Source organism: Natator depressus, chromosome 3 (assembly GCF_965152275.1).
Source record: "Natator depressus isolate rNatDep1 chromosome 3, rNatDep2.hap1, whole genome shotgun sequence".
NCBI classification, from domain to species: Eukaryota; Metazoa; Chordata; order Testudines; family Cheloniidae; genus Natator; species Natator depressus.
The window spans coordinates 14116856-14131813 of NC_134236.1; the positions used below are offsets into that span (position 1 = coordinate 14116856).

Here is a 14958-nt window from a genome sequence, read left to right on the forward strand (position 1 = left end):
GGTCCTTGTGTAACCCATTGGTGAGTGTGCGTAAGAGGTCCCACTCTGTGTTGATCCACAGAGAAGACAAGGCTGTTGCAACCCCACCTGGGGAAGCCATGGTGCTTTAACTCCTGCGGTAGTGACTCATGCTTATCGTTCTGGAGGTCCCTGGTTCAATTCTGAGTATGTCAGCCAAGATGGTGGCCATTGCATTAGTACCCACTTGGGTATAAGAATTAGGCAGCTGCCTAGCTCACCTATCCCTTAAGCTGGCTATGAGTGAAATGTTCTCTGAATGCCTTTCAGCTGGAAGTTCACATGTGCTGATCTCTGGAGGGGCTGTGTGAATGGCTCTGAATCCCTCCGGGACCTTGAAGCCAACTCACCAGTGTTTGTGCATCAGATCGACATGCTGATCCCTGAGAGAGAGGAGGAGACATCTAGCTGGTTTTACCTTGATGAAATTATCATCTCGGATAGAAACGTAGCTGGTAATTGAATCCCTTTCTCTTTGTTGATGATGTTCTAGGCACTACCTTCCTTACAAAATATCAATCAATGAGCTGGCTTTTAGAGAGAGTTTTTTTTCATTCAAAAAATACAAAGAAAAAAACCGCCCTGCATTTTTCTGAAAACAAGGTTTCATGAAAAATCATCAACTTAAATTTATTTTGTTTTCATTGAAAACATCTACAGTAGAACCTCAGAGTTATGAACACCAGGGTTACGAAATGACCAGTTAATCACACACCTCATTTGGAACCGGAAGTATGCAATCAGGCAGCAGCAGAGAGAGAAAAAAAAAATAAATAAAAAAGCAAATACAGTAGAGTGTTTAAATGTAAAACTATTAATAACATAAAGGGAAATCAACATTTTTCTTCGGCATAGTAAAGTTTCAAAGCTGTATTAAGTCAATATTCAGTTGTAAACTTTAGAAAGAACAACCCCAATGTTTTTTTCAGAGTTACAAACATTTCAGAGTTACGAACAACCTCCATTCCCAAGGTGTTTGTAACTCTGAGAGTCTACCATATAAAACATAAAAGGAGTACTTGTGGCACCTTAGAGACTAACCAATTTATTTGAGCATAAGCTTTCGTGAGCTACAGCTCACTTCAGTGTAGCTCACGAAAGCTTATGCTCAAATAAATTGGTTAGTCTCTAAGGTGCCACAAGTACTCCTTTTCTTTTTGCAAATACAGACTAACACGGGCTGTTACTCTGAAACATATAAAACATAGTGGTTGACCCTTTTTAGCTCCCTGAAAACACTGGGTTTTCAGTAAATGAAGCAATTCACTGACATTTTGGATAAGAAGTTGCCAACGTTATGAGAAATGTTGAAGAAACACCAACAAGTGGGTCCGTTTCCAATTCTGAAATGGAAACGACTTTGAAATTTTGAAATAAAAAACAGTGACTATCTCTAATGACTAATATTTTCCCTTCAGTTTTTCAAAGGGATCCCAGACCAGCTCGTCCGGGTGGAAATGTTATCCAAGAAGTGTCTGTGATGGGGTCTCCCCCCACCTACAACGTGTCCTTTCTGGTGGCTGGCTGTGGCAGCAATCTCCCTCTTCTGTCACTGAGGTAGGAATTGGAGGCAGGTTATCCCACATGTCCCTAGTACAGATTCTCATACCGTCCCCTGGAGCAGCTGGTGCTAGCCGCTCAGAATGCTGGACTAGATGGAACTCAGGTCTGACCCAGTCTGGCAATCCCTGTGTTGCTGTTCCTAGGAATTCTTATTCTTTCACACGCAAGTGCTTGATGTTTCTGCTTTTGTTCATTTTCCATCAGACCCTCTGCTAGAGGGTCTCATCTTGCCTCAGCCATTCTTGAAGGGGACCAGACAGAGGCCCATGTCACCGGAAATCCCCGCTTGTTAACAGTAAGGCAGGGCCTTGCACTAACTTGAACACAGAGAACTATAAGATTTTAGATTTAAAAAAAAAAAAAAGTCCCAACTTCTAATCCCAAACTTTGGGAGAATTTGGACCCAGACTGGAATGTTGTGCCTGGTTTATCTCCATACTGACCCAGAGCACAGAGTCCGAACAGCCTGGAACTTTGAGGGAGTTTAGATTTGGATTTTATGATTGGGGCTCATTCTCTTATAACATGCCAAACACCCTCCATCCCAGGCCACCCTACATACACAACAAAGAACTCCTCCACGACCTCCCAGGTCCAGTTCACCCTGGGGTCCTATGTAGCAGTGCGGTTTGTTTTCACAGCTCAGAGGGAAGGGCTGTTCTTATTTATTTTTTTTAATGTTATTTTTTAAGGCTAGCACTCTGTGTGATTATGAATCAGCTAATTACTATTATTTGTATTTCCAGTGGCACCCATGGGCCCCAGCTGAGATCAGGGTCCCATTGTGGTAGGTGCTACACACACACACACACACACACACACACACACACACACACACGTCTCTACCCCAAAGAATTTTGTCTATTTAAATCATAGACAGACTGTGGTGGGGCGATTGCCCCACCCCCTGAGAAAAGGGCTGGAACAGGCCTTTTGAGGCTGTGCAGACCGGCAGCCAATCAGTAAAGGCCTGTGGAGGGCCAATCAGTGGAAGGAAGAGGCAGCCAATCAGGGCCGGGCGAGGCCCTATATAAAGGCTGCCTAGCAGAGAAGAAGGCAGTCACTCCCTGACTGGCAAGGGAGAAGGACTGGCTCCTGAGGTAAGGAGCAGCACCTTGGACAAAGCAGTGCTGGGCAGGCTTGGGGGAGCAGAGCGGAGCTCCAGCCCATTACCTGCCAGGCTGTGGCCCATGCTAAAAAGGGTCGAGAAGGTACATAGGGCCAAAGGGGAAGTGGCCCAGGGAAACTAGGCAGATGAGGGAAGAGAAGAAGGGCCAAGGGAAGCTACCGCTAGAGGGTCCCTGGGTCGGAACCCAGAGTAGCGGCCGGGCCTGGGTTCCCCCTTTCCCCCCTGGCACTGCACCTGGCCATCGAGGAGAGGGGCCGAGAAGATCGCAACTTGCCCCTGAGACAAGGGGCTAGACTATAGGGTTGTAATTGGCCGCCAAAGCAGGTGCAACCAGAAGGACTGCTGTTAACACCCTCGCTCCCCCCCGGAAGGGGGTGAGACCAGAGGAGTGGGCACTGCCGGAGGGCAGTGTCCTGAAGCAGACAGGAAGAGGATGCCACTGAGCAGGGAGCAACGTGGGTCCCAGGGCAGCAGAGTAGATGATGGGCGAGATACCACGCGTTGGCGCTCCGCAGCAGTGGAGAGCTAATTCCCGGAGCGACCAGCCAGAGGCGCCAGTGGTGGTGAGTTGAAGCCCGTCACACAGACAAAGAAAGGAGCACCTAGAACTCTTACTGAAATCTATGGCAGCTGCATGTGCTCAGCGCCTCTGAAAAAATCAGACTTGAGGATTTTAAAGAAATGCAGCCCAAGTCAGCAAGGAGGAAAAAATAGAGAAACTGAAACAATCCAGTTTATATTTTAACGGGGACTCCCAAGACCTCATCTGTTCAGTGTAAGTACTTCCTGCTGCAGTCCTTCAAAGTTCAAGGCTGTCAGGTGATTTGGTAACGTGGTTAAAACACAGTTCAGCCCTGTCTGCAATGCAAAACCAGCCAAGCTTCCTAGCACAGTAGATTAGTACAGCATAGATGTGACTTCACTTGTAAGTAGATCACCGATAGTTTTTACAGAGAGAAAGAGAAGTTCCATATCTCTGTGGCATGGGCAAAGCTGAGTGGATAAATTCAGATTTGTCTGAATTCTGTGTTTTTTTTTTTAAATATATAAACAGAGGAGTAGTGGACAGGCACCAGAGAGGGGATTTTACTTTTGTATGTGAGCTGTATGGTAGAACACTGGCGTCCATTTCTGGTGTCAACATTTTAAAAAAAGCACGTTAAAAAACTGGAAAGGGGGCAGAGAAGAGCTACAAAAATGATTCGAGGACTGGAGAAAATGCCTTACAATGAGAGATGTAAAGAGCTCAATCGATTTATTTGTCAAAAAGAAGATTAAGCGGTGACTTGATTAGTGTCCAAGTACTGACACAGGGAGACTCTATGGGAGTAGTAAAGAATTCTTTAATCTAGTGGAAAAAGGCATTACAGGAACCAGTGCCTGGAAGATAAAGTCAGACAAATTCAAATTTGAGGTAACATACTATTTTAACTGTGAGGATTGCTAACCATTGGAACAAACTATGAAGGAAAGTGGTGGATTCTCCAGTCTTGATGTCTTCATGTCTAGACTGGATACCCTTCTGGAAGATGTACTTTAGTCAAACACAAGTTATTGGGCTCAATACAGGGGCAACTGGGGGAAATTCTTTGGCCTCTGTTGTACAGGAGGTCAGGCTAGATAGATGATCTAATGCAGTGGTTGTCAACCAGGAGTACATCTACCACTGGGGGTACCCACAGGTATTCCAGGGCATACTCAACTCGTTTGGATATTTGCCTAGTTTTACAACAGGCTACATAAAAAAGCACTAGCAAAGTCAGTACAAATTAAAATTTCATACAGACAATGACTTTTCTGTATGCAATTTTTCAGTAATAGTGTGCTGTGACACTTATGTATTTTTATGTCTGATTTTGTAAGTAAGTAGTTTTTAAGTGAGGTGAAACTTGGGGGTACACAAGACAAATCAGACTCCTGAAAGGGGAACAGTAGTCTGAAAAGATTGAGAGCCACTGATCTAATGGTCCCTTCTGGTCTTAAAATCTATGGATTAGAATAAACATGTTTAATTAGGGAATTATATAGTTGACATTCATACAAGTCACCACACAGTGACACTCTTGTGCCACCAAGGACATTTGTTTTTCCCAACTGCACTTAAAGTGGTGAATTTTTGAAAACAATCTTAAAGTTGCAGGCCAATCAGTCTATATTGTAAGCAATATAGATAACTCGTCCTTGCCATGATTAGATGCATTGAGACGCTGAGCAGGTTTGTGAAAGCTACTTATCACTCCAACTTTTTATTTATTCCTTTTGGCATAGCAAACATGTTTAGCTTGTAAACTCTTTGGATCACAGATTGTCCTTTTGTTCTCTTTGTGCAGTGCCTAACACAATGGGGTCCAGGTCCAGGACTTCTAAGTTCTACCATAATACCACTAAGAAGAATAAGATGAGATTATAACTGTGAAGCATAAAAAAAGTGTTCTTTAAGCATCACCTCCATTGTCCCCCGCTGTAGATGATGCACGTACCATGACAGTGTGAACTTGGAATAATGGTGTCTGTCAGGGCTGTGAGTGTTCCCTGCCTAGGTCCTTAAACACTTCCAAAGGATGCTGCTGATCTAAACTCCCAGGGGTGCATACACATCACTTGCAGCATGGATCCTTGTAGGCAGCCATCTTGAAGAATAACAGTTACAATGATAAGGCGCCATGTTGCTTTTCAAAGCACATCTGAATCACAGTCGGCTTCCTTGTTTGGAGATCATTTTTGTGAAAGTGTCTGATATTGCTTTGCTCTTCTGCAGCTCCTCCGATGAGGGGATCTCAAAACACCGTACAACCATTGGCTAAAACTAGGCAGGATGTCCTTGTGGTTAAAACCTGGGATTTGGGGGTTGTGGGTGGGGGTGTCAGTTAGAGCACTAACCTGGGACATGAAAGGCCCACAGTCAAGTCCCCTCCTCCCCAAAGAGTTTGTCGAGACATTAAGGAAGTCATTTAGAATATGCCCACAGTCAAGCTGAAGGTGTAATTCCAGGTAGGATAAATGTACTTGTGCTAACTCAGACAGAGCCAGCGTGCTAAAAATAGCAGTGTAGCTCCCCCCAGTGCCTGAGCAGGCACATAGGGTCCAGGGTGGGATTGTACTCAGGGCAGCTATCCCATCCTACGGCCTGTGCCACTGTGGCTACGCTGCTATTTTTAGCATGTTAGCTTGATCAAAGCTAGTGTGTGTATGTCTACCTGAGCTGGAAATTACATCTCCGGCACAAGGGCAGACTCGCCCTTAGTGCCCATCAGAAATGGGGATAGTAGCACTAATCTACCTCATAGGGGGGTCTTTGGAGGATAAACACGTTTAAGTTTGTCAGGTGCTGGGACACTGTGGTGATAGGAGTTGGATAAGTACCTAAGATAGACAAGAGTTGGGAGACCTGGGTTGTCTGTTCCTAATTCTTCTATTGCCTTCTTGTATGACCTCAGGTAAGTCATGTCCCCTCTCTGTGCCCGTTGTCCCAGATTGGGAATGATAATACAGAAAGGTTACTGGGAGCCCTAATTTGTTACCGTTCAAAGTTCAGTAGCCCAAAGTGTTTGACAAAGTATTACTGAAGCTCCAAGGATGGGCTCCTGGAGTGCAGACGTCACAGCACTATGAAAATGCTGCCGCATCGCAGTGCCAAGTGTTGAAATGCGGAGGTTCAGTTCAGCAGACTCAGACTAGGACAGGCCCAAAAGCTATTTGGCCAGCCTTTGTGAGGGTCTTTCCGTTTCCTTTCACAGGCCCGTCACACTGTTCTGCCTAGCTCTGTATGGAGAACAGTAGCTGGTTCGAGAGATTGCAATCAGCTGACTTTTGCTTGCAATCTCCCACTCCTGCTGATTGCGTTGGAGTGGAGTTGTGCGTTGCGCACTGGAGCTGCTGACTCAGGTGGTTCAATTCTCTCCCGCAGGGGAGCTTTGCCCACGGAGGGCTCAGAAGAAGAAGATCACCTGGCTGTGTCCATGGAAGGTACCAGTGTCACTCTGACAGTTCAGAGACTGCAAGCTGCATCCCCACCTATTGGCGGGACTTTCCAGATCCTGCTTACCAGTACAGTGATAGCAGGTAAAGGGAGAGTGAAACTTTGTTTTTCTGGGAGCTGAAAGGAGGTGAGCCGGGACATCACCCCAGAAACATTCCTGCAAAGGCAGTGCTGTCAGACTGCCCCTTTGGGGGGCAGCTGCTAGTTCTTCACATTTATCTGCCCCCCAAAGCGGGGAGGGATATTTTTGGATGATGGCTTTAGGTACTGATCCAAAACCCAATTGAGGAGAATGGAGAGACACCCACTGACTTCTATGGGGTTTAGCTCAGACCCTCAGAGGGTTTTTTCACACTTAAGGTACATTATAGGACAGTGATACCTCTCTAAAGCATTAGATCCTATGTATATGTATGTAGTGCACCCTTGCTGTTATACCTTCCCGGGTTTGGTCCAGGAGGACCTGTGGCTGCACAGCTGTTGATACCTCTGTTTTATAATGAACTTCCCAGGTGTCCCGGTGCATGTCTCCTCCCATCACCTCCGTGAGCTCCTGCAAAGCAACCCCGATAACTCGACAGGCCAGTACCTCAACGCCAGTGATTTCACGGTGACCAAGGACATGAGCACTTGTTACCAAAACGTATGGACGCTGACCTGGAACTCCATGACTGGTGACTTGCCCATTGTCATCAATGTACGATGATCTTTTCTTTTAACACAATTGTTGCTGCACCCTTAAATCTGCCAGCCAGTATGTCTGTGATGACAGGATTCATTTTCACAAAGGTTTTATTCACCTAGATCTCTCGGGAGACTCCCGACAAAGGCTATTATTGAGAGCAATAACTCAGTAAGTTCCAGAGTGGTTAGATGGTTAAGAAAAGGAACTGCAGTTATAGTCAAAGAGATAAAAATATAAAGCCACCAACCTTCATGCTTTGAACCATAAGCCTGACCTCAGGCTTAACTGCCCCGTGTTCCACAGTGTTGCAGAGGAAGAGCCCACTGACGTGGGGGTTGGACCTGTGCTAGTCACAGTCATGTTTAAACATAGTTGCTGCCGGCAGACGTCTGGCATGGTTCTCTGACCAAGATGGACAGGGTTTTTGTCTCTGAGAATTCTACTATGGAGTAACCCCCGCTCCCCCAGGGTTTTATTACCTGAGTCTCACGTGGTTCTCAGACAAAAGTCCCTGTCCATGCTGGTCAGAGAAACCCTGAGAGAGAGGCCATGTGTAGGGGGGGCATGCGGAGTGATGTGCCCCCCAAGATTTCTCCCAGGGTGGGTATTGGGTTGCGCATGGCTGAGGGATATATGCCTGGGAAAGGCACCAGCACCTAGCGCTCCCATTGAGCTCTGCTAGGAGGCACCTGGAGCAGGGAAGAGAGACCAGGCTGGTAGCACAGCTCTGCCAGAGGGGGCCTGGGGAAGCCTGCTGAGTCCTGTCCCTTCCTCGTCCGCAGCCGCAGTTACCGATGGTAGTAGGTGTCCGAACCCTGCGCTGGCCTGTACAATGCCTGCAGCGGGGAGGTGATGGGAGAAGTGGGGAAGGAGCTGTGAGGGGAGTGGGAGTGTCAGGGTTCCTTCCCCACTCTGAACTCTAGGGTACAGATGTGGGGACCTGCATGAAAGATCTCCTAAGCTTATTTCTACCAGCTTAGGTTAAAACTTCCCCAAGGCACAAAGTCTTTGCCTTTGGATTAGGTAAATGCTGCCATCACCAAGTGATTTAACAAAAACAGGGAAAGGACCACTTGGAGTTCCTATTTCCCCAAAATATTCCCCCAAACCCTTACACCCCCTTTCCTGGGGAGGCTTGAGAATAACCAAGATGAGCACAGACCAGCCTTGGATTTTTAAGACCCCCAAAAAACCCAATCAGATTCTTAAAAAAACAGAACTTTATTAGAAGAACAAAAAAAGATAAGAGAACAACTCTGTAAGATCAGAATGGAAGATAATCTTACAGGCAGTCAGATTCAAACATAGAGAATCCCTCTAGCCAAAACCTTAAGTTACAAAAAGACACAAACACAGGAATACACATTTCCTCCCACACAGCGAATTTCACAAGCCAAAACAAAGAAAACCTAACTCATTTTCGAGCTAGATTACTTACTAACTTTACAGGAGTTGGAGGACTTGTATCCTTGATCTGTTCCTGGCAAAGGTATCACACAGACATAGAATCATAGAATATCTGGGTTGGAAGGGACCTCAGGAGGTCATCTAGTCCAACCCCCTGCTCAAAGCAGGACTAATCCCCAATTTTTGCCCCAGATCCCTAAATGGCCCCCTCAAGGATTGAACTCACAACCCTGGGTTTAGCAGGCCAATGCTCAAACCACTGAGCTATCCCTCTGCCTTTCCCCCCTCTCCAGATTTGAAAGTATCTTGTCCCCTCATTGGTCATTTTGGGTCAGGTGCCAGCCAGGTTACCTGAGCTTCTTAACCCTTTACAGGTAAAAGGATTTTGCCTCTGGCCAGGAGGGATTTTATAGCACTCTATACAGAAAGGTGGTTACCCTTCCCTTTAAATTTATGACAGGGAGCAACATGGTGCTGGCTTGGAGTAGGCGTGGAAGGCATGGGGGGAGTGGGAAAGGGCCCAGAGGTGACATGTGGGGCGGTCACGTGCCATCCCAGAACCTTTAAATCATGCCCCCCCCAATCAAGAAATATGTGTCACCTCTGTCCAAGTCCTGTTTCAACAAACCTGCTCAGACATGGTCGTTTGGACAGGGACTAGGTGCATTACTGGGCTTTTACACCAACCTCTGAAGGATGTGGCATTGGCCCCTCTCAGAGACAGCGTATTAGACTGAGATGGAGCATTGCTATATAGGGAATCCTGTGTATGTTTCTTTGCCAATGTAAAGCCATAGCTAGGGAGGTAGGGTGGTCTGGTGCTGAAGACACGGGCCTGGGAGATGGAAAAACTGAGTTCAATTCTGTGCTTCAGGGCAGACTCCCTGCGTGACCTTAAACCATGTTTCTTAATCTTTTTCCCTCCGTTTCCCACCTGTAAAATGGAGACTGCAACATTGTGTTGTGGGATGCATACACTAAGATTGTGAGGGGCTTGGGTGCTGTGCCAGTGGGGCCATATTAGCAGATACAGAGAACATTCCCATTCATTCATTGAAGCCCTTAGCTATGTGAGTTCGAGTTGCTTATGAAATGATGCACAACGTGTATAAGAAAAAAAGGTTTTATAAATCTGAGAAAAAATTGGTTCTTCATTCTTTCACGCCATGCTAGGTCTCTGCTGAAAACCTCACAGGACTTAACCCAACCATTGCAGCTCGTGTGGTTTATGATGGCGGTGTATTTATTGGACCAATATTTGGGGACATGCTAGCTACGGCCAATAACCACACCCAGGTAGGTCACCAGCTGACCACAGTTTCCGTAGACTCATTGTGACTTGCTGTCTGACAGACAGATCCGGCCACCCTACACTTGCTGAACAGTGCTGCACTCCATGAGTAAGGCATTAAATCAATGAGACTCAGCACAGATTAAGATACTACTAACCATGAGTAAGGGAGTGGGATTTTTCCTTGTGAGGCAGGGGCTTAGAGCTAATGATATATCTATGACTATGCCATTAAACCAAACGGACACTGGGTTCTATAGTGATAACTTCCAAACACTATAGCAACGCTATATTAAACTGCAGTTTGGGGGCCATTATTTAGCAGGGTTTAAGGAAGGATGACCTAGTGAGCGGGTGTGACGTTCCCCTGGTGTTATCTGGACCGGTGATCTGCTAGGTCACTCCAGTCCTCGACTCTGGGAGCCAGCCTTACCCTGCTCTGCTATGAGAACCCCCACTCCCGGGCTGTTCACGCACAGCCTCTGGCATATAAACTGCTCCCAGCGATGTGAGTGAGCACTTTTGGCCAGCCACTGCTTGGATTGTGCAACTAGCGGATATCTCCAGTCCCAGACGCAACCCTAGGAACCTCCGTCTTGCAGTGTCCAGTTATGCCTGCTGGACGCTGCAAGCTTATATGAGTTCATCAATTTAACAAAGAAATTGATATGTACCAGGCTTGTTCTCCCAAGGGGAGTCTCTGACATGCTTCAAACCAAACACGCTGCTTCAGGTAGAATAAACAAATTTATTAACTACAAAAGATAGATTGTAAGTGATTATAAGTCAAAGCACAAGATGTCAGATTTGGTCAAATGAAATAAAAGCAAAATGCATTCTAAGCTGATCTTAACACTTTCAGTGCCCTTACAAACTTAGATGCTTCTCACCACAGGCCTGCTGGTTGCTCTTCAGCTCTCCCCTTTGATCAGTACTTCAGTCGCTCAATGTGGTGTCTGTAGATGAAGGTGGAAGAGAAAGAGATGTTTGCCATGCTCTCTCCCTTTTATCATGTCCTTTCTTCCCTCTTGGCTCCCTCCCCCCGCCGTTTAGATTCAGGTGAGCATTACCTCATCGTAGTCCCAAACTGACCAAGGGAAGGGTGGTGACTCACTCGAGAGCCCAACAGATTCTTTTGTTGCTGGCTAGGCCAGCGTCCTTTGTTCTTGTGAGGCTAGGTTGGGTTTGACCCATACATGCCCTGATGAGGTGTGAACTGCCCCTCTGCTCCTGGAGAGTTTTGCCTGGGCTTTTTTTAAGCCATAAGGACACATTTTCAGCCTCATAGCTATATACGTGAAATTATACAATCATAGTATAAGGATGAACATGGGAGTGCAGGGCGTTCCCCTGAGGTACAGAGTGTCACAGCGGGGTCCTAGCCTGGGACTTAAGAAATCCATGTTCAGTCCCCTTCTCTTCAACAAACTTCCTGTGTGACCGTGCTCAAGTCACTTAGTCTCACAATGTATCTGTTCCCCATCTGTAAAACAGAGACAATAGCACTCCCGTCCCTCACAGGAGCATTGTAGGAATAAATACATTAAAGCTTGTGAGGCTTTTGGATGCTGCAGTGCTTGGGGCCATGGATATACCTAGTGAGATAGAACATTATGGTTTTCTTACACATGGGAGAAAGTTCCTCACTCAGGTTTGTTGTTCATTTGAAGCATTGTCTTGGCTTGATTCTGATAGCAAATACCAAAACTCCCCTCTGATTTTAAAGTGTGGTTATAGTGTTAAAAAAAAAAAGGGCATGTAGAAGTTGCACATGCCAGTTCTTAGCTGCTTCCTGTATGTCTTTGACAATCTACTTTTGCTACCTGCACAGTCCAGTGTTTCCCTTCTGTTGGCCCGGGGGACCAGCAGGGTGGTGGGAGAAGGAGGCAGGTTCTGTTGCACCTTGTGCTTCACCAGGCCAGTTCAGAATGCACACGCTTTTTCACGGGGGTGAAGTACTGCTAGTACTTGGGGTTTTCAGATCCCAAATGGAGCTTTGCAGCGCAAGCAGCTTAAAAAAAAAATTACCTTTGGACCTGTACGCTGATCAGACTTGATCTGGAATTTGTTATAAATAGGAGACCCCACAAAGTACTTTTCAGAGTGTAACAGCAGTTTATTCTGGCTCTCATATAGGATAGCAGATGAGTTTAGGGTAAATCCGAGCATTCGATCAACTGGGAGGATTGGAGCAGGGAGGAGCTGTGAATATCAGTCAAAAGCGAGAAATGATCTAACAGGCACCTAGAGAGATTATCAGTATAGGCCGTGGCTTGCCTACAGTGAACCCTAGCAAACTACCATAAACTTGGGCCAAATTTGAAATGAAACTAGGCAAGTTTTGCATGATTCTGGGTTTAATTGTCAACATTTTGTAGAGCCCTGTTAACAACCTGGGTCCCCTTCCCTCTTTTGGAATAACATTCTTCTCCCTCTCTTCAGGTGGTGGTTGTGGTGAATGATGTCCCAGCTAACTGCTCTGGTTCATGTTCCTTTCAATATTCTCGGGAAGCAACTCCTTTAGTCAGCCATGTGGAGTATTCACTAGGTAACAGTATTTGCACTTCATGGGATGACTGAGCCATTACACGGTCAAAAGGGCCTCTCTGACATTAGAGATGGGCTCAAACCAAATATCTTGGGTCCAACCACCCCGGAACTTAGGACATTTTGGAATCTGTACCCAGTTCTGGATCTGAATTTTGCATCTGGCCCCTATTTCTACAATGGGCTAAAATAAAACCCTAGTTATGGGGGGAAAACCCATGAACTTGGTGTTTTGGAATCTGCGTTCAGATCTGAATTTTGTAGTTTAGATCCATCTCTTTTAACTGTGTCCCTTACAGCTTTTGGAATTGTGTACAGCTTTGCAAAGGTTGTTTACAGTACTACCATTCTGATTGTTGCTCCCTGTGACAGAGTGCTGGGCAACAGCAGCTGGGCCAGCACTCCGGTCACTGCAGCTCTAATTAATTACTCCAGAGAAGACCACATTAAGAAGAGCTGTGCCTAATTGATAGGCTGAGGAGAACCAAGAGGCTAATAATTAAGCCATTAGGCAGATGATACAAAAAGCACAGGAAGGAAGTGGAGAAATGGATCAGAGGAAGCAGAGAGAGAGATTGCTTTTCCCTGCTTCTCTCAGGAGTTGAGGTCTCCCTGGGATTGTAGGAGTAACACTGTATAGAGTTTAAGGGTGGTGGAAACCAATATTGTAAATAAACTGCACGTCATGTTTTACCAGCAAAAAGGTCTTTGAGCAGTTTGTAGACTTGAGCAGGAGCCTGCCACACTCCCTTTACACTGCGTTGACATCATAAGCTTAGATTTCTGTTAACTTTTGGTGTTTGACTTGGTACTGCACAACATGCTGATTAAAAAATGTAAACGATATGAAACTAACATGGCACACATTAAATGAATTAAAAACTGGCTAACTGATAGTCTCAAAATGTAATGGTAAACAGAGAATCATCATCAAGTGGGTCTGTTTACAGTGAGTCAGTTCTTGGCCCTAGTTTTTTTAACATTTTTAATAATGACTGGGAAAATAACAAAATCACTGTGATAAAGTTTACAGATGATAAAAATTGGGGGGAGTGGTAAATAATGAAGAGGACACGTCACTGATTCAGAGCAATCTGGATCATTTTATAAACTGGGCACAAGCAAAGAATGAGTTTTAGTATGGCTAAATATGTACCTATAGGAATAAAAAATGTAGGTCATATATACAGAATGGGGTACTCTGTCATGGGAAACAGTGGCTCTGAGAAAGATTTGGAGGTAGGGGTGGATAATCAACTGAACGTGAGCTCCCAGTGTGACACTGGCCAAAAGAGCTAATGCGATCTGGGATACTCAAGATTCCCTTGTTTACATATCAGGAGAGAGGTTATTTTTACCTCTGTCTCTGCACCCACTGCTTTAATACTGGATCCAGTTCTGGAGCCCACAATTCAAGAAGGGTGTTGAGAAATTGGAGAGGGTTCAGAGAAGAGCCACGAGAATGATTTAAATGTTTAGAAAACATGCCTTATGGAGATAGATTGAGTTCCTTGAGTCTATTTAGCTTATCAAAGAGACGGTTAAGGGATGACTTGATTACAGTCTATCAGTACTTACGTGGGGAACAACTATTTCATAATGGGATCTTCAGTCTAGCAGAGAAAGGTTCAACACGAGCCAATGGCTATCAGTTGAAGCTAAACAAATTGAGACCAGAAATAAAACGTAAATTTATAACAGTGAGAGTAATTAACCACTGGAACAGTTTAGGGAGGGTTGTGGTGGATTCTCCACCACTGGCAATTTTTAAATCAAGGTTGGATGCTTTTCTAAAAGATGCTCTAGGAATAATTTTGGGGAAGTTCAATGGCCTACGCTGTACAGGAGGTCAGACTAGATGATTACAATGGTCCCTTCTGGTCTCAAATCTATGAAGTCCCCTCCGGCCCAAGCAGCAGGGCTGGGAAGACCCCTGAACCTAAAGGGGAGCTATTTTGTGGTAAGCTGATTGAACTAAATTGGACCCCAGGAGAAGGGGACTGTTGTTTAAAGACTCTGGGTGTGAGTGGTTTATTTCTGAACCCTGACAGCAGAGAGCCGTGTACTTGCAGGGCCACACGGGACCACAAGGGGGTGTGGTCAGGCACATTGCCCCATGACAAAGCCTGATCTTCAGCTGTTGTACATCAGCATAACTACACTGAAGTCAACCGAGTTATGTTAAATCACACCGGGATCTAGTCCAATAGAATTAAACTCATGGAGGCCATTTAATTTTATAGCTTTCTTATCCCAGAATATAATATATAAGATGGACCGAGTATCACAAAAGCAGGACTAGAGATGGCCAACAATTTATCTGAAAAAATTTACCTCTT

At 45.5% G+C, this 14958-nt stretch overlaps 1 protein-coding gene across 1 annotated transcript in view; it reads left to right on the forward strand.

Annotated features, from left to right (window-relative positions):
* Nucleotides 1-14958, forward strand: part of PKHD1 (PKHD1 ciliary IPT domain containing fibrocystin/polyductin) — a 369527-nt gene that overhangs the window by 45301 nt on the left and 309268 nt on the right. The window contains exons 21-26 of the mRNA XM_074947443.1: nucleotides 289-473; nucleotides 1437-1575; nucleotides 6618-6772; nucleotides 7202-7386; nucleotides 9955-10077; nucleotides 12515-12620. Coding sequence (XP_074803544.1) covers nucleotides 289-473; nucleotides 1437-1575; nucleotides 6618-6772; nucleotides 7202-7386; nucleotides 9955-10077; nucleotides 12515-12620 — 893 coding nt within the window. The remainder of the gene's footprint in view (nucleotides 1-288; nucleotides 474-1436; nucleotides 1576-6617; nucleotides 6773-7201; nucleotides 7387-9954; nucleotides 10078-12514; nucleotides 12621-14958) is intronic.